Source organism: Lithobates pipiens, unplaced genomic scaffold (assembly GCF_037356315.1).
Source record: "Lithobates pipiens isolate NorthernLeopardFrog02 unplaced genomic scaffold, aLitPip1_a1.2 Scaffold_3, whole genome shotgun sequence".
Taxonomy (NCBI): Eukaryota; Metazoa; Chordata; class Amphibia; order Anura; family Ranidae; genus Lithobates; species Lithobates pipiens.
Window position 1 is genome coordinate 9,106,025 of NW_027507790.1, and position 24,889 is coordinate 9,130,913.

The 24,889-nt window shown below is 42.8% G+C and overlaps 1 protein-coding gene across 1 annotated transcript in view; it reads right to left on the bottom strand.

Moving 5' to 3' along the window:
- The window catches only part of GAS2L1 (growth arrest specific 2 like 1), a 73,905-nt gene that overhangs the window by 47,616 nt on the left and 1,400 nt on the right, over positions 1-24,889 (bottom strand). Inside the window, exon 2 of the mRNA XM_077461236.1 lies at positions 16,862-17,511. Within this exon, the coding sequence (XP_077317362.1) occupies positions 16,862-17,485 (624 nt within the window). The 5' untranslated portion in view covers positions 17,486-17,511. The remainder of the gene's footprint in view (positions 1-16,861; positions 17,512-24,889) is intronic.

The window sequence follows — 24,889 nt, forward strand, 5'->3', positions numbered from 1 at the left end:
TCCGTTGCTACTCTGTGAATAGAGGAGACGCTCTAATGCCCTGTACACACGGTCGGACTTTCTGACGGAAAATGTGCGATCGGATCATGTTGTCGGAAATTCCGATCGTGTGTGGGCTCCATCGGACTTTTTCCGTCGGAATTTCCAAAACACAAAGTTTGAGAGCTGGATCTAAACTTTTCCGACAACAACATCCGACTGCTTAAATTCCGATTGTGTGTAGACAATTCTGACAGACAAAGTGCCACGCATGCTCAGAATAAATTACGAGACGAAAGCTATTGGCTTCTTTATAGTTCCGTCGTATGTGGTTTACGTCACCTTGTTCTGAACGATCGTATTTCCTGACAACTTTGTGCAACCGTGTGTATGCAAGACAAGTTTGGGCCAAAATCCATCGGAAAACATCCAACGGATTTTGTGTGCCTGTACACACGGGGCCTTGTCTAACGCCCTGTGTGTACAGGGCATTAGACAAGGTCTGTGCTACTGATCTGATTACTGGGTAAAAAAAATAAAAAATAAAAGAGAAAAACGAATGCAATCGCCACATGTAAGAACTGGTAAACTGCAATATATTACATTTGGTTTGTGGATTTAGGTATACGCTTTAACTCACGCTCCCTGCAGCTTTTTATATCTTACAGGGACCCTATGCAGAAGTCTGCATCTCAAATTCTTTCCACAAATGTACTCACTTTTATGTAAGTAATGGATAATTCATGGGTAGGGGAGGATGGGGTGTGTTTGGGAGGGGGGGGGTGACACCATTATTCAGTTGTAATGCCTGTGGAATATGGGTAAAATTGGAAATTCAGGTTGGATTTCCTACTATATATGTCCTCAAGAGAGATAAACAGCCAGCAGATGATGTTCCCTGACAGGCACAATGTAAAACCAAGGTATCTGTTTTTAATGGTGTTTACCTTTAAGCACTTGACTGCTGGGCACTTTTACTCCCTTTCTGCCCAGGCCAATTTTCAGTTTTCATCGCTGTCACACTTTGAATGACAATTGCATGGTCATGCAACACTGTACTCAAATAACATTTTTTTTTCAAACAAATACAGCTTTCTTTTTGTAGTATTTAACCACTTTCAGACCGGACCATTTTGCTGGTAAATGACCAGAGGTCTTTTTACAATTTGGCACTGCGCTGCTTTAACTGGTAATTGCGCGGTCATGCAATGTTGTACCCAAACAAAATTTGCGTCCTTTTCTTCCCACAAATAGCGCTTTCGTTTGATGGTATTTGATTGCCTCTGCGATTTTTATTTTTTGCGATATAAACGTAAAAAGACCGCAAATTTTGAAAAAAAATGATATTTTCTACTTTTTGTTATTAGAAAAATCCAATAAACTCAATTTTAGTCATACATTTAGGCCAAAATGTATTCAGCCACATGTCTTTGGTAAAAAAAAAGTCAATAACTGTATATTTATTGGTTTGCGCAAAAGTTGTCACATCTACAAACTAAGGTACGTTTTCTGGAATTTACGCAGCTTTTAGTTTACGACTGCCTATCTCATTTCTTGAGGTGCTAAAATGGCAGGGCAGTACAAAACCCCCCCAAATGACCCCATTTTGGAAAGTAGACCCCCTAAGGAAATTGATAAGTGGCATGTTGAGCCCATTGAATATTTTATTTTTTTGCCTCAAGCGATTGAATAATGACAAAAAAAATTTTTTATTTTTTTTTACACAAAGTTGTCACTAATTGATATATTGCTCACACATGCTATGGGCATATGTGAAATGACACCCCAAAATAAATTCTGCTGCTTCTCCTGAGTACGGGGATACCACATGTGTGGGATTTTTTGGGAGCCTAGCCGCGTACGGGGCCCCGAAAGCCAAGAACCGCCTTCAGGTTTTCTAAGGGCGTAAATATTTGACTTCACTCCTCACTACCTATTACAGTTTTGAAGGCCATAAAATGCCAAGATGGCACAAAACCCCCACAAATTACCCCATTTTAGAAAGTAGACACCCCAAGCTATTTGCTGAGAGGCATGTTGAGTCCATGGAATATTTTATATTTTGCCACAAGTTGCGGGAAAATTACAAACTTTAATTGTTTTTTATTTTTTTTTCACAAAGTTGTCACTAAATGATATATTGCTCACACATGCCATGGGCATATGTGAAATGACACCCCAAAATAAATTCTGCTGCTTCTCCTGAGTACGGGGATACCACATGTGTGGGATTTTTTGGGAGCCTAGCCGCGTACGGGGCCCCGAAAGCCAAGAACCGCCTTCAGGTTTTCTAAGGGCGTAAATATTTGACTTCACTCCTCACTACCTATTACAGTTTTGAAGGCCATAAAATGCCAAGATGGCACAAAACCCCCACAAATGACCCAATTTTAGAAAGTAGACACCCCAAGCTATTTGCTGAGAGGCATGTTGAGTCCATGGAATATTTTATATTTTGCCACAAGTTGCGGGAAAATTACAAACTTTTTTTTTTTTTTTTTTTTTTCACAAAGTTGTCACTAAATGATATATTGCTCACGCATGCCATGGGCTTATGTGAAATGACACCCCAAAATAAATTCTGCTGCTTCTCCTGAGTACGGGGATACCACATATGTGGGACTTTTTGGGAGCCTAGCCGCGTACGGGGCCCCGAAAACCAAGCACCGCCTTCAGGCTTTCTAAGGGCGTTACAGTTTTGAAGGCCATAAAATGCCAAGATGGCACAAACGCCCCCCAAATGACCCCATTTTGGAAAGTAGACACCCCTAAATTTAGGGGTACACTAGTGAGACTAGGTAATAAATGGCGGGTGCCCTGAAACTATAAAAAAATAACTAACCAACCAGCGTCACCTGTAACCGTTATATGGTGATCACTGGTGAAAGGGTTAACTAGGGGGCAATCAGGGGGCTTTATGCGGTAGTATATGGGGGTCCCTGGCGCTATAAAAAGCTGCGGCGAACCTAAATACCTACCTGCCTAATTAGCGTCACCTGTGACACTAATACAGCGATCAGAAAAACGATCGCTTATTAGGCTGGGTTCACACTGGAGCGATGCAGGAACGCCACAAATCCGCGGCGGGTTCCCGCATCGCATGCCTCCCGGCGGCAGTTCACACTGCCCTATGCGAACTGCTGGGAGTGTCAGTGAAATGTTAATGACACCCCCAGATCAGTTCGCATATCGCAGTGCGATCTGCAAACTCGGATCGCATGGTGTGAACACCCATGCGATCCGATTCTGCTGCGGACCAAAAAAAGGGTCCCGTGCGAATTTGCGGCGGGTGCGGCGCGAATTCAGCCATACTATCTGTATGGCTGAACTCGAATCGCACAGAGATCGGATGTGATTTGCACTGCACTGCGGTGCGAATCACATCCGTTCTCATAAACCGCTGCAATGTGAACCCAGCCTTAGTGACACTGGCGACGGGGGGTGATCACGGGGTTAAACCTTTATTGGGGGGGGTTAGGGGGGCACATTAGAACTAAAGGGGGCTAACCCTAACTGCCCTAACAGTTATTACAGTCACAAATGACACCAATGCAAAAAAAAAAAAAAAATGCAATTGGTGTCACTGTGACTGGGGGGGCAGGGGTAATTGGGGGGGTGATCGGGGGTAAAGGGGGGGTGTGAGTGTGCCTGGCATGTTCTACTGTACGTGTGGTGTGTTGGTGCAACTCACCGATCCTCTCTGCTCGGTGCCGGAATGAAAAATACCGACACGGAGGAGAGATCACATCACTTCCTCTCCTGTGAGGAGAGGAAGTGATGTCACGGAGCATTTTCATTCGTCGGGAGCGATCGCGAGGGGGTGGCCATGAATGAATGGCCGCCCCCTCATTCCGGATCGCTCCCGAACGAATGCCGACCGCCGCAGGCACCGGGGGGGGCCCGATCGGGCCCCCCACCCGCGGGAAGGCAGGGACTTATATATACGCCCATATGCCTGCCCGTGCCATTCTGCCGACGTATATCGTCGTGCGGCGGTCGGCAAGTGGTTAATCACCACTGGGTTTTTATTTTTTGCTAAATAAGCAAATAAAGACAGATTTTTTTTTTTTAATAAACAAACTCTTTCATAGTTTTTTGCAAAATTTTGCAAACAGGTAATTTTTCTCCTTCAATGTGGACTGATGAGGCAGCACTGATAGGCACTGATAGGCAGCACCGATGGGCACTAATAGGCAGCACTGATGGGTACTGGTAGGCGGCACTGATGGGCACTGGTATGTGGCACTGATAGGTGACACTGACGAAGAGACACTGGTGGGCACTGATTGGCAGCACTGGTGGGCACTGTTGGGATGGCACTGATAATCCGGACACTGATAATCGGTGCCCTAATTATTAGTGTACATGTCCCTTTTAGAGAAGCTGGTTATCGACTCTCTTCTCCTCAGGCTGTCAGCATGAGAAAAAGAGTGCCAATAGCCGCTTCTGATGACATCTCTGATCAGCTGTGATTAGACACATCTGATCATCTGGTAAAGAGCCATTGATTGGCTCTTTACCTCAATATGTTTTCAGCAGTGTCCTGCAGACACTATGATCAGAGAGTGAACTGCCTGCTCCCCGCAGAGGGCCTAATCATGGGACGCTGTCATATGACGGCATCCCAGAAGTTGACGCTTTAATGATTAAAGCGGCATTAAACCCAAAACTAAAAATTTTATATATTGCAGCTTATCAATCATTAGATGTGGTGGCTTTCTTTTCTTTGTCTTTTTCCCTCTGCTTAATATATTGGTGAGACACAAATCTGTATGAATGAGAACAGGAGGCACAGCAGGCAGTAAACTTGTCAGTCTGGGGGTAGGGTAGTGTTAGATGTATTAGCAGATTTAAATACACTAACAACTTGAAGCCAAACTGCAGCTCACACTTGAACGCTGTTTTTTTTTCCTTTTGATATAAAGGTTTTACATGAATAAAAGCGGATCATTTTAATCACCTCAGTGTTAAATGGTCTATCTCATCCCTGTAAACTGATACATTCTGCTGAAGAGCTTGTTCTTTTGAAAAATTAACAGACTTACTGGCTGGATCACCAGATGACAACAGAAGAAAGAAAGCCAAAAAAAGGAAACGAATGCAGCAATCACATCTAAGAATTAATAAGCTGCAATATAAGAAATGTTTGCTTTTGGGTTTACTACCACTTTAACCAGTTCCCGACCAGCGCACGCCGATGTACATTGGCAGAATGGCACGGGCAGGCATATTGGTGTACAGGTACATCCATTTTTAAATGCCACCCTGCCATCGCGAGTGCGCCGGCGGCGGCACGCTTGTGTACCGGTCGGGGCCCCCGTGAGTCCGGTCGCAGGTCCCATGGACTCGATTGCCACGGGGATACCCGCGATCGTATCACGAGGAGGCTGAACGGGGAGATGCCGTTGTAAACAGCATTTCCCCGTTCTGCCTAGCAACAAGTGACGCTGATCTCTGCTCCATGTGATTGGAGCAGAGATCAGTGTTCACTTACACAAAGCCCAGCCCCCCACAGTTAGTAACACGCCCCTAGGAACACTTAACCCCTACACTGCCACCCCTGGTTAACCCCTTCACTGCCAGTGTCATTTACACAGGAATCAATGCATTTGTATAGCATTGATTGCTGTATAAATGACAATGGTCCCAAAAATGTGTCAAAAATGTACGATGTGTACGCCACAATGTCGCAGTCACAATAAAAATCGCTGATCGCCGCCATTAGTAAAAAAAAATAATTATTAATAATAATGCCATAAAACTATCCCCTATTTTGTAAATGCTATAACTTTTGCGCAAACCAATCAATAATCGCTTATTGCGATTTCTTTTATCATAAATATGTAGAAGAATACGTATTGGCCTAAACTGAGGGAAAAAAATGTTTTTTTATATATTTTTGGGGGATATTTATTATAACAAAAAGTAAACAATTATGCGTTTTTTTCAAAATTGTCTTTTTTTTGTTTATAGCGCAAAAAATAAAAAACGCAGGAGTGATCAAATACCACCAAAAGAAAGCTCTATTTGTGGGAAAAAAAGGACGTCAATTTTGTCTGGGAGCCACGTCGCATGACCGCGCAATTGTCAGTTAAAGCGACGCAGTGCCAAATCGCAAAAAAGTGGTCTGGTCTTAAGTCAGCAAAATGGTCCGGTCTGAAAGTGGTTAAGAGTATTAACTCACGGGTTTTCCTGTTCTCTGAGATGTAGATTTAAATGTATGATTGTTCTGAGAATCAGGACACCGGAGTTTATTCAATTTTCCGCAGGAAGTCTTAGTCTCTGCGTTACCTTGGAAACACAAACATTTAGGGAAAGTCTACAGACTGGGTTGACATACAAGAACTGCGGGCAGGAAAAACATGTCATGATATCACTTCCTTTTTACGAGGTAGTGATGGGTCATTGTACAGAACGCTCCTACGCTGGTGTTCTGCATAATGCAGACTTAAATCACGCAAAATGACTCAACAGCAAAAACACATTTACATGTGACAATAATAATAATAATAATTTAGTGTGAGGAGTAAAATTCTATTCTTTTTTCAACCATGTAACCCATAGTTGATTAAAATTGTATAAATTTTAATTACAACATTTAAAGAGATCACCTCTTAAAAAAATCTGTCTCAGGAACCTGCAAAGTGGCAATATGTCACACTAATCACTGAAATATTCCCAAATGAAGGGACATATGACACTGTGATATGTGTGTTGTTTAACCCCACCAACAATAACTGCTTCCAAATCACTGGGGTGAATGTAGTTTAATGCTGGGGCCACTATGATCTGAGCCCAGGGTGAAATTAAATACAGAACTTCTATTGTTCATAAAGTCTGACACAATTCTACTTCAATGCCAAAACTAACCAACGATACAACCCATGCCTTATTAGCAGCCTTTAGCAAAGTCCAATGCCGCGTACACCCAAGCGGAATGTCTGACAGAAAAAGTCAGACGGAAGCTTTTCACCGTATATTCCGATCGTGTGTGGGCTCCATCAGACTTTTTACGTTGAAAATTCTGACAGACCTAGAAATAGAACATGTTCTAAAAATTTCCAACTGAACCAATTCCTATCAGGAAAACAGCTCGTCTGTATGCTGTTCCGACGGACCAAAAACGACGCATGCTCTGAAGCAAGTACTAGATGGAAGCTATTGGCTACTGGCTATTGAACGTCCTTTTTCTAGTCCCGTCATACGTTTTGTATGTCACCGCGTTCCTGACGGTCGGACTTTGGTGTGATCGTGTGTACGCAGGACAGTTTCAGAGGAACTCCGTTGGAAAAACCTTCAGAGTTTATTCCGATGGAAAAAACGGTCGTGCGTATGGGGCATTAGGTGGCCTTCATAGGGCTCCTTCATATGAAAACCTAGTGTCATTGTACCCTTCTATTATTATCTGAAAGATTAAATCTGCTCATGGAATTTAGAGGGCGGTTGGGTTTGCAGAATCCTCCATAAAATTGTAATCTCGGCTAAGATTTCAAGTTTATTTTAAAGTTGGTGGGAGAGGCAGTGAACAGTAGAAGGTAATCTCCTGCTTTTTTTCTAAGAACATTACCAAATGTTGGACAATTAGAAAGAATGATTGGCTATTGTAACTGTACCACGTCCATTGTATTTAGCATTTCAAAGAACCATATATGTTGGACTTTAATGGTGTTGGAAGGGACAAGCACATAGAGTTATATAAAATAAATATGAATTTCTATTGCAAATATTTCAAATACGATATTAAAATAATATATTAAAACCATTGTTTTTTCATATATAGGTCCTGGTATACTTCTATTTAGTATGTATCACCCCAACATAGTCAGCTGACCATGCCAGCTACATACTGACACCCGCCATTCGATTACCGTCTCTCTGCCAGACTCCCTAAACATCATGTAAGTGGCACAGATGATAATGAATAATGAGAAATACATTATGATGATGTTATATAGTATGCTTTTATTGGGTATATTTTTTTCATTTAGGCCAACTTTGCTGCCATGATTAAAGGTCCTAAAAAAGCTACCGATGTGAAACGCATCGACCTCTTAGTTATACAGCAAAAATTAAAATAAGGTATAGGCCAAAAGTTAGGATTAAGGAAAGGTTGGTGACTTACAAAGATCACTTAAAGCGTTTGTATACCGCTGGAGTTTTTTTTTTCTGCAAAGTAAAGTCCAAAATGTGCTAATTATGTGAAACAAATCTGTTCCAGCGCCGGCAATGTCAGCGCTGCAGCCACTTCCATCTTCACCCATCTTGCTTCTGGATTCACAGGCTCCAGCTCTGTGACTGGCCGGAGCCACAATGACATCACTCCCGTGAGATGACATGCGTGCAGGAGCCACTGTTTATGGCACAGAGCTCGGAATGAACAGTACGGGTGGTCGTTCCTTCACAGCGCATGCGCTGGAAATGTAACTGGCTGCATATATTGTAAATATCTCCTAAACGGCGCACATTTAGTAGATATTTACTCTACCTATAGGTAAGCCTTATTATATGCTTACCTATAGGTAAATGACAGCAAGGGAAGTTTACTTAAAAAAAAGTTGAAGATGTTGAAGTAGAGGACCTTTTACTTAAAGTGATTGTAAAGTCTCGTTTTTAAAAAGTAAAAATTATCAAACATGTCATACTTACCTCTCTGTGCTGTGGTTTTGCACAGAACAGCCTGTATCCTCCTCATCTCGGGTCCCTTTTTGCTGCTCCTAGCCCCCCCCCCCCTCCTGTCGAGTGCTCCCACAGCAAGCAGCTTGCTATGGGGGCACCCAAGCTGAGCTGCAGCTTCATGTGTCCATTCAGACACAGAGCTGTCATTTGGCCCCTGCCCCTCTCTCTCCCGATTGGCTAACTGACTTTGATCAACAGCCATGGGAGCCCATGGCACCGTTGCTGTGTTTTAGCCAATCAGGAGGGAGAGGGATGGCCGAGGGACTTGTGGACATCGCTGGACAGAGAGGGGGCTCAGGTAAGTATTAGGAGGTGCTGGGGGCGGCTGCTATGCACAGAAGGCTTTTTATCTTAATGCATAACAACAAAATGCATAACAAAAACCACAGTGGAGGCATTCTAATGGATACTTGCCCTCATCTATCCATTAGAATGCATGTGCCTCCACTGTGGGGACACTCATATTTTAGTGTTAGGACCACACATACTAGGGTGCCTTGATGAGGCTCTGTGGCTTACGCATGCGTTTGCAAATGCGTGCGGACTAAATCCCTGTTTTTAACGTACTGTTTGACAGGTTAATTTGGTTGTCTGCGAGCTGGTGGTAAGTAGGCTTGGGTTTTTCCCGGGCATTCCCCTGGGTTTTGTTGTTATCTGACTCAGCCTTCCAATGCCTCTTACTGCTATAGCCAGCTATAGATGAAGGCGGTGGCGAGTTTTTTCATATTTTATCTTAATGCATAGAATGCTTTAAGATAAAAAAAACTTCTGCCTTTACAACTACTTTTAAAGCAACACTATAATGGTCTGGGACCAATTTATTTCGTGTTTTTGTTTTTACTTATTAAACTGTTTTTATATCTGCTTTATTATATATGAACAATCTTTGTTTTACCCCAATTCCAAAAAAGTTGGGACGCTGTTTTAAATTTACATAAAAACAAAATGCATTGATTTGCAATCCTCATAAACCTATATTTTATTGCAACACACACACAGCTACTTTTTTTTTCTTTTTTTGTATAAACTTTTTTTGAAGTGTACAAAAATACACTTCATTCATGCTTGCATGTTCCATGCAATTCTGCACTGCACACCACGATAAAATGTAGCATGTCTGCATTTTATAGCAGCACATTGCTACACAGCCATGGGCTGCATTGCAGTGTGAATGATACACCCATAAAATGATTGTTTTAATATGCAAGGCCTTCTCTGAAAAATACATTGTCTGGATGGAAGCATATGCTGCTCCAAAACCTGGATATTTCTTTCAGCATTATTGGTCCCTTTCCAGATGTGCAAACTGCCTATTCCATACACACTAATGCACCCCCATATCATCAGAGATGCAGGCTTTTGAACTGAATGCTGATAACAAGCTGGAAGGTCCCTTTCCTCTTTAGTCTGGAGGATGCGGAGCCCAAGATTGCTAGAAAGAACGGCAAATTTTGATTTGTCTGACCACAGAACAGTTTTCCACTTTGCAAAAGACCATTTAACCACTTCTGGACCTCCGCACGCCGATATACGTCCTAACTTTGAAGAGGGATATCTTTGTTATGGCAGTAACTAGCTGGCATAACCCTGGTATCCTCTTCTTCGGCGGGTGGTCCGTTTTCCGATAATAGTGGTCTCTGCAGTGGATTTGCATGAGATCACTTTTATCAGCGGCCCTCCGCCGCTTACTGGAGCTGTCGGTAGCTGCGGAGGCGATCGTATCCTTGTCCTTTCTGGGTATGGAGATGAGTGAGGGGAAGATGGCCCCCAGCCGTCTCCATACCATTGCAGGGCAGAAGCAATGTCAAAACGTCACTTCCACCCATAGCTCTTAAAGGGCCATTTTTTTTTTCAAATGACAAAAAAAAAAATTTTTATTGCATTTTTGTGTAAATATGAGATCTGAGGTATTTTTGACCCCAGATCTCATATTTAAGAGGTCCTGTCATGATTTTTTTTCTATTACAAGGGATGTTTACATTCCTTGTAATAGAAATAAAAGTGACCCGATTGTGTAAGTGTAAAAATAAAAAATAAAATAAATAATAAAAAAAAGTTAAAAAAATGCAAACGCTCTCCATCCCGCCGAGCATGTGTGAAGAAGCAACCGCATACGTGACTAGCACCCGCATATGAAAATGGCGTTCAAACCACACATGTGAGGATCGACAGAGTGAGAGCAATAATTCTAGCCCCAGACTTCCTCTAACTCAAAACATGCAGCCTGTAAAAAAAATTTAAACGTTGCCTATGGAGATTTTTAAGGGTAAAAATATGTTGTCATTCCACAAGCGGGTGCAATTTTGAATTGTGACATGTTGGGTATCAATTTAATCAGCGTAACATTATCTTTCACAATATAAAAAAAAATGGGCTAACTTCACTGTTTAGGGTTCTAAGTAATGTTCTAGCAAATAAAACTGTTTTTAGCTTGTAAACAACAAATCTCAGAAAGAGGCCTGGTCCTTAAGTGGTTAAATGAGAAGATGCAGAGTTTCTGGATCACGTTGAGATACAGGTCCTCTTTTCATGATAGACCTTTACCTTATATTTTTAGATGGCACAGCAAACTGTGTTCACAGATGGTGATTTTTAGTACGTATTCTTGAACCCATGCAATGATGTCCATCAGAGAGTCATACCTTTCTGAGGGCCTGAAGATCATGGCCATTGAATATCGCATTTCAGCCTTGTCCCTTGTGCACAGAGATTTCTCCAGATTCTCTGAATTTTTTGATAACATTATGTACTGTAGATGATAATATATTTAAAGTCTTTGCAATTTTACATTGAGGAACATTATTTTGAAATTGTCCAGCTTTACTTCTGAAATGCTGTGACTCTCTAAGATGCTCTTTTTATACCTAATCATGTTACTAACCTGTTGCCAATTAACCTTAATAATTACAAAATGTTGCCCTGTCCCAACTTGTGTTGCTGCCAACAATTTCAAAATTACCTTTTTTTCCTAAAATGGTACATTTTCTCAGTTTAAACATTTGATATGTTTTCTATTTTCTGTTGTGAATAAAATATGGGTTTATGAGATTTGCAATTCATTGCATTCTGTCCCAACTTTTTTGGAATTGTGGTTGTAGCAGTGGTGAAAGGGATACAATGCCTTACATTTCAAAAAATAGACTAGGGTGACATCTGTTGGCTGGATAGTGGACTTATGCCCCGTACACACGAGCGGACTTTTCGACATCCAAACTCCGACGGACTGAGTCCGGCGGACTATCCGATCGTGTGTGGGCTGCAACGGACTTTAGCGAAGCTAAAGTCTGACGGACTTTAGAAATGAAGCATGCTTTAAATTTTCCCGACGGAACTCCGCCGGACCCGGTCCCCTTTGAAAAATCCGCTCGTGTGTGTGCTACTCCGACGGACTAAAACCGACGCTAGGGCAGCTATTGGCTACTGTCTATGAACTTCCTACGTCGAATCCAGTCGTACGTCATCACGTTCGACTCCGTCGGAGTTTGGTGTGATGGTGTGTGGTCAAGTCCGTTCGGTCGAAAAGTCCGCCAGAACTCCGTCGGAACTCCAGCGGAACTCCGGCGGAACTCCTTTGGAGGTCTGTCAGACTTAATTCCTCTCGTGTGTACGGGGCATAACAGTAATATATGTATGTTTATATATTTTTGAATCCCTATCATAATAAAGAAAGAAAGCATTGTTCCTCCACAAAAATAATGAAGCCAAGATAAAACCTAGGTAAACTTCTTAATGATTTATATGCCACGGCATATGAATGAAATTGCATAGCACACACAAAATTCACAGGGGTTGGGGGTGTATGGTAGCCAATTAGCTTCTAACTTCAGCTTATTCAATTAAAGTGGATGTAAACCCTCTCCTGAACCCAGTGAAGTGAACGGCCTCAGATGATACTCAAGGATGAAACAAATCTCCCTACATAAGTTTTACATGCATATCTGCTGTCTTCAGCTTCCTATATTCTTTAGAATTATAACATCGTGTTAGAATTTTTACTTCCTCATTCTGCAGTAGGAGTGGATTCTTGGCTTACACTGTGTAACAGTTGATTGGAGGAAAGGCACATCCCCCCCCCCCCCCCCCCCCTCCACATAGGCAGAAGAACAAAGATACTTTCAGAGCTGTGCTGTGACAAGACAAGCTCTCTGCCAATCTATTTATAGCACCCACCCCTACACAAATTTGAGGCTGGTTTTATCTCCCATCTCAGAGAACTTGTCAGAAGTTATCATGCTGATAACAGAGGAATGAAACAGCAGAAAGACATGGGACTCAGGGCTTTGGAGAGAGATAAGTAAACACTATAGATAGTTGTGCCTAGGTCAAATTTCATGAATCAGGTTCACATCCACTTTAAGCTTTGGCAATAAAATATGACGTCTGAGCTATTATTGAGATACAGTATCTCACAAAAGTGAATACACCCCTCACATTTTTGTAATATGTTATTATATCTTTTCATGTGACAACACTGAAGAAATGACACTTTGCTACAATGTAAAGTAGTGAGTGTACAGCTTGTATAATGCCCTGTGCACTCAGTCAGACATTCCGGCGACAAAATCCGTGAGATTTTTTCCGACGGATTTTGCCCCAAACTTGTCTTGCATACACAAGGTCGCACAAAGTTGTCGGAAAATCCGATCATTCAGAACGAGGTGACGCACAACGCATACGACGGGACTAAAAAGAGGCCAGTAGCCAATAGCTTTCGTCTTGTAGTTTATTTTGATAATGTGTGGCACTTTGTGCGTCGGAATTGTCTACACACGATCGGAATTTAAATGATCGGATTTCGTTGTGGGAAAACTTTGTGTGTCGGAAATTCCGACGGAAAAAGTCCGATGGAGCCCACACACGATCGGAATTTCCGACAACACAGTCCGATCGTACATTTTCCGTCTAAAAGTCCGCCCGTAGTACAGGGCATAACAGTGTAAATTTGCCGTCCCCTTAAAATAACTCAATACACAGCCATTAATGTCTAAACCGCTGGCAACAAAAGTGAGTACACCCCCTAAGTAAAAATGTCCAAATTGGGCCCAAAGTGTCAATATTTTGTGTGGCCACCATTATTTTCCAGCACTGCCTTAACCCTTTTGGGCATGAAGTTCACAAGAGCTTCACAGGTTGCCACTAGAGTCCTCTTCCACTCCTCCATGACAAAATCGCGGAGCTGGTAGATGTTAGAGACCTTGCGCTCCTCCACCTTCCATTTGAGGATGCCCTACAGATGCTCAATAGGGTTTAGGTCTGGAGACATGCTTGGCCAGTCTATCACCTTTACCCTCAGCTTCTTTAGCAAGGCAATGGTCGTCTTGGAGATGTGTTTTGGGTCGTTATCAAGTTGGAATACTGCCCTGCAGCCCAGTCCCGGGAGGGAGGGGATCATGCTCTGCTTCAGTACGTCACAATACATGTTGGCATTCATGGTTCCCTCAATGAATTGTAGCTCCCCAGTGCAGGCAGTACTCATGCAGCCCCAGACCATGACACTCTCACCACCATGCTTGACTGTAGGCAAGACACACTTGTCTTTGTACTCCTCACCTGGTTGCCGCCACACATGCTTGACACCATCTGAACCAAATAAGTTTATCTTGGTCTCATCAGACCCCAGGATATGGTTCCAGTAATCCATGTCCTTAGTCTGCTTATCTTCATCAAACTGTTTGCAGGCTTTCTTGTGCATCATCTTTAGAAGAGACTTCCTTCTGGGACGACAGCAATGCAGACCAATTTGATGCAGTGTGCAGCATATGGTCTGAGCACTGACAGGCTGACCCCCCACCCCCACCCCTTCAACCTTTGCAGCAATGCTGGCAGCACTCATACGTCAATTTACCAAAGACAACCTCCGGATATCATGCTGAGCATGTGCACTCAACTTCTTTGGTTCACCATGGTGAGGCCTGTTCTGAGTGGAACCTGTCCTCTTAAATCTCTGTACGGTCTTGGTCACCATGCTGCAGCTCAGTTTCAGGACCTTGGCAATCTTCTTATAGCCTGGCCATCTTTATGTAGAGAAACAATTCTTTTTTCAGATCCTCAGAGAGTTCTTTGCCATGATTGATCTTCCAGTGACCAGTATGAGAGAGTGAGAGCGATAACACCAAATTTTAACACACCTGCTCCCCATTCACACCTGAGACCTTGTAAAACTAACGAGTCACATGACACCGGGGAGGGAAAATGGCTAATTGGGCCCAATTTGGACATTTTCACTTAGGGGTGTACTTACTTTTGTTGACAGTGGTTTAGACATTAATGGGATGTGTGTTGAGTTATTTTGAGGGGGCAGCAAATTTACACTGTTATACAAGCTGTACACTTACTACTTTACATTGTAGCAAAGTGTCATTTCTTCCGTGTTGTCACATGAAAAGATATAATAAAATATTTACAAAAATGTGAGATACTGTATGTACATCCAATTGGACCATATTGTTTTTTTATCAAGGGTATCCAAGAAAGAATACAAGTATGGGATGTATAAAAGACCTTTGTTTTACTATAAAGAGAGCTAACATTTTTTTTTAAGATCAGGAACAGGAAAACTGTGAGTAACAGGTGCCTAAATGTTAGTTCATGTACAAAGGTGCATACTGATTGAGTCCTGATATTTATTTAAAGCATTTGTTAACCCTTCATATTCCTGATATGTGCATGCCGTACCATGTACTTGTATGAGAAAGTTTCCTGTTCTTTTGTATTGCTTCCTTTGTATGAAATCCCTGGTGTTCCTGCTAGTCCCCTTAATTTCCTATTAATAAAACTAACCACACTAAGCAGGAGAGCACAATCTGGTCAGTTCTCTAGCTATGCTGAGAACTCAATCTGCTTTCCTCCAATGATTAGACTTGTCCTGAAACACTCCCGCAGCACAGCCATTCACTGGGAAGCTTAGTGTGCTGCTGCATTTCCACCCCCAGCTCTTAAACTGAGAAATTGGGAGCAAGTACCAGCAAAAACAAGGAATTGCTTCCCTAAATAAATGTAACTGTGTAAGAAGCTAAGGGGCAGAATTGAGTGATAATGAATGTCATTTTTAGGCGAAGGTCTGTTTCAATAGCTTTTGTTTGCTTTTAGAATCCACTGTTACCCAAATGCAGCTTCGTTTGGTTTTGGGCCATTATAGAGCCTGCAATATAAAACCATAGCTTTATGTTGGAGGTGCAATAGTAGCTTCTCTTTAGCCAAAGAAAGGTGACAAGTGACAGCCAGAGACGTGGCCTAAAGGGAAACATCTTTAAACTTCCTTGTATCATAATCTGTGAAAGTGAACTAATATCTTTTTGGACAGGTATCAGATATCCACCAAGAAGAAAAAGCACAATGATGTACATTTACCAGAATAACTAGTACATCAGGATTCATGTTCTGGTGTCTGCACTTTTCCAACATCAACTCCAAATTTAAACCTCAACTTATACATAGTAGGGCCCATTTAAACTACTCACAGAAGGTGATTCCGACCACTGTTGACATTTTATTTCCTAGGGCTGGTTAGAAAATAACCCATAACATGTGGTTGTCAACTACACTACGTATTCTTTGCATTTGTGTTTGAGCTCCATGATGTGTGTGTATATTTGCACATGAATGTATTATGAACAGCTATTAGTACAAAACAGAACTGAATTAGTTCAGTATAATACATTGTTTTAGTATTAAAATGGAACATAATGATAACATGCATTTTTTTAAATCCCCTTAAAAAACTGACAGGACAGTATAGACTTGGGCCTTTCTCAACCATTTTACCCCAGAGAAACCCTAGGACTAATCGTTTTCAGATCTTGGAGATCCCCAGCTAAAATTAATTAATCAGGGTCAGTAGGAAGAATATCCCTTACACTGGTAGTCAGTGGGAAGAATGTCTATTACATTGGGGGTCAATGGGAAGAATGTTCCTTACAATGATGGTCAGTGGGACACACGTCTTTTATATTGGTGGTTAGTGGGAGGAATGTTCATTACATTGGTGGTCAGCGAGAAGAATGCTCCGCTTACAGTGATCATCTGTACGACATACTTATAGACACCTAAAAAGATCATTGATGTCATGCTGGTGGCTCTGCCAAGTGGTGATGGACCTGGACACCGTCAGGTGAGAGGTCAATCAGCCACAGCTCATGGAATCTCTAACACCCTCTGGAGGAAACCTGGTTGAGAAAGGCTTATATGGACTACATAAGATGCATACCAACTCATCCAGGTTCTTGAGATCATATATGGTACGGGGTGGTTGAACAGGAATCGGTGCCCGTGGATACTTGCGCTGTTCTAAATTGGGTTTGCCCCGACTAAGCTCTTCATCAATCTCTTCTTCCATCTGAATGAGCATTGGTGCCGGCATACCAAATCGTGCCCCACGTCGGGCCACCTCCAGCAAGCATAACACAAAACTCTTCTCCCCTTTCCTCAGTACCAGATCATTGGTTTCAAACATTAGGACCTCTGGTATGCCAAGCTCCTTGCGGCACCAGCTAATGAAGTTAGATACATTGTCCCTGGCCATGAATGAACTTGGGGTGGCTCCTTTAACCTGGAATGTTACATCCTTTTGTGGCAATCTCATGCTAGCTGCAGCTTCTGGATACTGTTTTTTAAAATCTTGTGCCAGCCGATTGAGATTATTAGCATGCTGACAAAGTGTGTACCCGGTCTCTAGTGCCTCCATGAAAGTGCCAGCATCCATGTCCAGATCGTACAACATATTGAGCCAATCTGTGAGATCTTCTTTCATGGCTTCAAGGTACTCCTCGCTGGAGCGAAAAGGTCGTATGCTTTTTGAAGCAGATGACTGAATTTGGCTTTGGTCTGCCATCTCTTCTCATTATTCTCTTCTGTCACCTGCAAACATTTGCAAACATTTATTAGCAATGTAGCTATATTGTTTATTACAACATGTATTTTCACATTCAAGCATTAAAGTATTACTAAACCCACAACAGTAAAATCAGTCTGTATATGCAGTAAAGCATTCTTGTTACACTCACTGTGGAACCTAAGGGGTTAATCCTCTGCATTGTGTAAAAAAGGCGTTTTGATCCTGTCTTCTCCTTACCTACATTTCTTCCAATGCCCCCAATCTATCTGCTGATAGAACAGAGCCTTGGGGGCAAGCTGCACATGCTCAGTTTTTTTTTCCCTTGGGAGGGTGCATGTGATCAGCACAGACCAATCAGCACTGTCCCGATAGAGGGTCAGGGGTCCCGCAGCCTCATACCCTGTTTCCCCGAAAATAAGACCTAGCATGATTGTCGGTGATGGCTGCAATATAAGCCATACCCCTCAAATAAGCCCTACCCGGTTTCCCCCGAAAATATGCCCTACCCTGTAAATAAGGCCTACAAGGACTTTAACTAGGGCTTATTTTGGGGGAAGGGCTTATATTGCAGCCATCACTGACAATCACGCTAGGTCTTATTTTCGGGGAAACAGGGTAGGTCAGTCAGAGTAAAATGAAAACTCCAGACACTGATAGAAGTCACAAGACTGCTCTAAGGCTGCATTCACACCTGAGCGGTTTGTAGCTTGAAGCGCAGCTGGAGGGGGAAAAATCAAGTATTCTCTATGGAGATGGTTCAAATCTCCACTCTATATAGTCCATCCAAAAACAAATAAATTAAACAAAAAATAATCATACATTCCAATATACCCAATTTTATGCCCAGAATTGATCCAGAGGAAGGCGAAAAAAAAAAACATCAGAGCATGCTCCAATTTGCTACAGCAGGGGAAAAAAATTCCTTCCTGATCCCCCAAGAGGCAATCGGATTTTCCCTGGATCAACTTTACCTATAAATGTTAGTACCCAGTTATATTATGTACATTCAGGAAAGTATCCAGGCATTTCTTAACCACTTTCAGACCGGACCAATTTGCTGGTCAAAGACCAGACCACTTTTTGCGATTCGGCACTGCGTCGCTTTAACTGACAATTGCGCGGTCGTGCGACGTGGCTCCCAAACAAAATTGACGTCCTTTTTTTCCCACAAATAGAGCTTTCTTTTGGTGGTATTTGATCACCCCTAAGGTTTCTATTTTTTGCACTATAAACAAAAATAGAGCGACAATTTTGAAAAAAACGCATTATTTTTTACTTTTTGTTATAATAAATATCCCCCAAAAATATATAAAAAAACATTTTTTTCCCTCAGTTTAGGCCTATACGTATTCTTCTACATATTTTTGGTTAAAAAAAACGCAATAAGCGATTATTGATTGGTTTGCGCAAAAGTTATAGCGTTTACAAAATAGGGATAGTTTTATAGCATTTTTATTAATAATTTTTTATTTATTTTTTTTACTAGTAATGGCGGCGATCAGCGATTTTTATTGTGACTGCGACATTGTGGGGGACCCATCGGACATTTTTGACACATTTTTGGGACCATTGTCATTTATACAGTAATCACTGCTATATAAATGCAGTAATTCCTGTGTAAATGACACTGGCAGTGAAGGGGTTAACCAGTGGGTGGCAGTGTAGGGGTTAAAGCGGAGGTCCACCCTAAAGTGGACCTTCCGCTCATCGGAACCCTCCCCCCCTCCGGCGCCACAATTGGCACCTTTCAGGGGGGAGGGGGGTGCAGATACCTGTACAGTACAGGTATCTGCACCCACTTCCGGGATAGCTCTCTGCGGAAAGGGGCGTATATTACGCCCCTTTCCGCAAGTGCCCGCCCCTTTCCGCAAGTGCCCCGCTGCCTGCTGGGAAAATACACAGATCCCAGAGGCAGCGGGGACCGTCCTTATTGCGCAGCGCGGCTCGCGCATGCGCAGTAAGGAACCGGGAAATGAAGCCGAAAGCCAAGATGGCGGCGGCAGCACCCGAGAGACGATCTACAGATTGGCTTCGGGTGCCGACATCGCGGGCGCGCTGGACAGGTAAGTGTCACTATTTTAAAAATCGCCGGGACTCCGCATTTTTTTTTTTTTTTTAAAAGCCAGCAGCTACAAATACTGCAGCTGCTGGCTTTTAAAAAAAAAAAAAAATGCGGAGTCCCGGCGGACTCCCGCTTTAAGTGTTCCTAGGGGCGTGTTACTAACTGTGGGGGGGTTGGGCTTTCATTTAGTGAACACTGATCTCTGCTCCAATCACATGGAGCAGAGATCAGCGTCACTAGTTGCTAGGCAGAATGGAGAAATGTTGTTTACAACGGCACTTCTCCATTTGGCCGCTCCGTGAGATGATCGCGGGGATGCCCGCGACGATCGAGTCCGCGGGTCCCGCGACCGGACTCACGGGGGTCCCGACCAGCGCGGGAGCGCGCCGCCGGCGGCGCGCTCCCGATGGCATGGCGGCAAATTTAAAGGGACGTACATGTACGCCTATTTGCCTGCCCGTGCCATTCTGTCGACGTACATCGTCGTGCGCTGGTCGGCAAGTGGTTAAAGCAATCTACTGAGCTGGCCAGAACCACCTCTGGCGGGAGTCTATTCCATGTCGCCTGAAAGAAAATGCCTGAAGCTCAAAAAGTTACGGAGCTCAAATATGCTCAAATGAAAAAATGTGAAAAAAATAAAATGGTAATAATATATAAATAAATGTAAAATGAAAACACAAATAAAAATCATCATAAATAAGTAAAATAAATTAATAATATGTAATAACACATTAATAAATAATAATTAACCTCTAACCTTAAAAAAATATTAAATACATTATAATAATAAAATAACAATAAACACCCAAACTCAAACAAAACAATACATTATTAATAATAATCATAATAATAATTTATTTTGTGTTAGGGTGTTTAGTTATTTATTATTATTTTTTTAAGGGGTAAGGGTCAAATTAAGGGTTAATTATTTATTTATTGTTACTTAGTATTAATTTATTGAATTTATATATTTTTGATTTATGATTTTTATTTATTTGTGTATTTATTTTACATTTATTTATTCATTTATTATTATTTGTATAACTAATAACTAGAATAACATAAAACATAAATAAAATAATAATAAATAACCCTAACCCCAACTCCTAACCTAACCCTAAGTGAACTTGAACCCCTTACCCTAACAAAAAAAAACATTATAATAAATGAATAATAATAATAAAAGAAGAAATAAAAGCTAATAGAAAAGCTAAAAAAAAGCTGAAATACCTAGCAACAAATGATGCAAAAGATAATAGCTTTCTCTAATGGCTAATAAAAAAAACACCAAAGCCCAAAAACGCTGCATAAAAATGCGCAAGTTGCTCATAAAAACACACCAAAATCGTGCATAACAAATGCACAAAAAAAACGCCGGAAAACCTTATCTATTTGCCTTGAAATGGGACCATGGGGCAATCCCCCAATAGGAGCTCCCCCCCCCACTATGGCTCTAAAGCTATTATAGTGGTGTTCCAACTTAACTGTCGCCAGACCCACAGTGGATTGGGATACATTGTGCCCTCTCCCAATAGCTACATTTACCATTTATGTTGTTATAGGGTACTTGCACATTCATAGCACAGTGGTGTAGTGGGTAGCACTCTTGCCTAGCAGTAAAAAGGGTTGCTGGTTTGAATCCCAACCATGACACTACCTGCCTGGAGTTTGCATGTTGTCCCTGTGCCTGTGTGGGTTTCCTCCAGTTTCCTCCTACCCTCCAAAGACATGCTGGTAGGTTAATTGGCTTCTGTCTAAATTGGCCCTAGTATATGAATATGAGTTAGACTAGAGCCCTTAGTTTGTAAGCTCCCTGAGGGTAGGGACAGATGTGAATATATATGAATGTATATGTAAAGCAGTGCATAAATTGACAGCACTATATAATTACCTTATTAATAATATTACAAGTAATGCCTAGATGCAATAGCACAGTGATTGCGAACCATGGCAGCCTATATGTTTTGGAACTACATTTCCCATGATGCTCCACTACACTGCAGAGTGGATGAGCATCATGGGAAATGTAGTTCCAAAACATCTGGGGGTGACAAGGTTCGCCATTACTGCACTAGCACCTGCATTTCAATTCTATACCCCAGGGGTCATCAACAGCTGGTCCCCGGCCCACTAGCAGCCGTGGCCCTTCTGCAGGCCAGGCTGTGGATGCGGGCGTATGGCAAGAGAAATGCTGGGATACCGGCATGAGGGTGCTGTGTGGAAGGAAGAAGCGAGCGGGCGGGCAAGCAGAGATGATATCATCTCCCTCTGCCCCCTGCATCACCGCTCTTCTGCCCTCAAAGCCAGTGCTCTGTCTCAGTTTCGGTGGTGCGGCGGGGAGCAGAGAGATGACATCATCTCATACTGCCCGCCCCGCATCACCGCTCTCCTGCGGCTCCTCGCTGTGTGACTGTGAAAGTGTTCAGCGGCGCAGATTGCCTGCCCCCCCCAGACAGCTAATCGGGAGCCATTCCTGAGAAGGGTGGAGCCAGAGAGTGACAGCCGCAGGAGTCCCGGACCCTCTCTTTGCCAGGTGAGACCGGCTGCAGCATGAGGAGGGAGGCACCCTTCTACATCCAGAGGGGCAATCCCACAGATATGTGACCTCATCAGTGACAGGTGAGCCATGTGTGGGAGTACAGGTGAGGTGTGCTGGGACTTGTAGTTCACCCCACTCAGCTATCTGCCTGACATACCACAAGGGGCGCTCCACTCACTCCGCATCTGGTGGCAGGTGGCATGACAAGTGACATTCTGCATCTTGGGGCATTCAACGTAGCAAGTGACATTCCACATCTGGTGGTAGGCAACGTGGCAGGTGGCAATCCACATCTTGTGGCAGTAAGTGTGGCAGGTGATGTGGCAAGTGACATTCTGCATCTGGTGACAGGCAATGTGGCAAGTGACTATCCACATCTGGTGGCAGGCGACAGTGGCAAGTGACACACACAGTGCTTCAATGGTGAATTGAACTATTTCCTTTATTACTACAATGTAATAATAGAAATAATGCGCTTCAATCACCCTGACACCATATCAAGCATGGTGCCATGATGATTGAAGCGCTAACACCAGCCATTGCCCGTGAATAAGCGTGACCGCCCGGTCCTTGGCACAGTTTTCTTCCACGCAGACGGTCCCCGGTGCCACAAAAGGTTGGGGACCACTGCTATAAACCATGTCATGATATGTATTCCTATATGCTTGAAATTCAATTACGCTTTTGTGCATAAAAACAAAACAAAAAAATAAACAAGAAAAAATACAATGTACTGAGTTTTAATGAATACATAGCTGCATTCATTTGTATTTCTAATATTGAACTTGAGTTTTGAGTCTGGTAGGGTAATAAACTCAATAACAGTACAACATATGCTCAATAGAATATCTAAACAGCTGAGACAGAAAAAGTCTTATCATATTGTAAACGGCCTTATCATATTGTAAACAATCTTCAGCAGGTTACATACAGCACATACAGGCTGGTGTCATGGGATGATACAATCTTAGACACTACGGTCTTAGCAGTTTATTTAATTAGGCAGTACAAGTAGTAATGATATGCAGAATGCAGTGACCCAAACCAGCATAAATGTCCAATAGCTGCCAAAAAATCCTTAAACATTGAGTTCTGATTGGCTACTATGGACTGCTGCATTCTGCATATTGCCCTCTGTATTTTCATGTGTTTATTGGTAAATACAGTCAGTTTCACTACAAGCATATATATATATATATATATATATATATATATATATATATATATATATATATATATATATATATATATATATATATATATGTATATATATATACATTAAATACATGGCAGTGTTTGACATTGGCTGTTCCATATTTATTTATTTATTCCAGGCACTGTAAAATGTTTGCTTCTAAAGATCATAGAGTTTAAACAGAGAGAGGGGAGAGATTAGGTTCACACTGTCCTTCATTGTCTTGCTTTTTTTTTTGTATGTGTTTGGTGCATTGTGCTATGTTTTTATTCCACATAAATGTTATTGTTTATTTTCTAATAAGAACGTTATGTAAAGGACAGCAAACAAAAGAAGGCAATCACAGCACACACAGTATATGGAAAAGAAAGTGTCATAAAGATGGGTAAAAAAAAAGGATAGTGGGGGGGATAAGAAAAATATATACATAAGAGAAATGGGGGGTTTCAGCAGTGAGCACACAATGTGTTGATGCTCCTCCTGAAGTGTATGGGACCAGAAGAAGCACCTGCATATTTTTCCAAGTCGCACGGAAACGCATTGTAGAAATGTGATATGAACGGAGCCTCAAGCTGAGCAATGCCCTAAGCACATACCTTTACCAGAGCAGAACAATTTACAGGTGCATTTGAGCTTTGCCTGAGTATACGAGGCTTTTAGAAGTGTATATCAAGAGCTCTACATGTGCATTCAAACTTCAGGCATTTTTGTTTTAGCCAGTTGAAAGCTCTAGGGAGGGGGGGAGGGGAATTCCTTTCTACTGTTGACTGCTGAGACAAGGTGGGGGGGCAAAGATGAGGGAGGTGCTGCGGCTGTGTAGAGACACACAGGATCTGGCGAGGAGTTCTGTCCTCCTCTCTGCTGCTGAGACAAGGTGGGGGGCAAAGATGAGGGAGGTGTTGCGGCTGTGTAGAGACGCACAGGATCTGGTGGAGGAGTTATGTCCTCCTCTCTGCTGCTGAGACAAGGTGGGGGGCAAAGATGAGGGAGGTGTTGCGGCTGTGTAGAGACGCACAGGATCTGGTGGAGGAACTCTGTCCTCCTCTCTGCTGCTGAGAGAAGGTGGGGGTGGAGATGAGGGGGGTACAGCAGCTGTGGGGAGACACACAGGATCGGGTGGAGTTCTGTCCTCCTCTCTACCGCTGAGACAAGGTGGGGGCAGAAACGAGGGAGGGCTTCTGCAGCGGTGTGGGGAAGTACAGGTTTTGGAGGAGGAGTTCTGTCCTCCTCTCTGCTGTTCAGACAAGGGAGGTGCTGCGGCTGTGCGGAGAAGCACAGAATCTGGTGGAGGAGTTCTGTCCTCCTCTCTGCTGCTGACACAAGGTTGGAGGCAGAGATGAGGGGGGTGCTGCAGCTGCAGAAGAGGTGTGAGGACCACATGAAATGGCCTGGCGTGTCTGATTCAGCCTGCGGGCTTCTCTGCTGTTTAGAGGTGAAGGTGAAGATGGGAGAGGTGCTGCGGCTGTGAGGAGAAGCACAGGATCTGGTGGAAGCGTTCTGTCCTCCTCTCTGCTGCTCAGACAAGGTGAAGGTGAAGACAAGGGCGGTGCTGCGGCTGTGCAGAAAAGCACAGGATCTGGTGGAGGAGTTCTGTCCTCCTCTCTG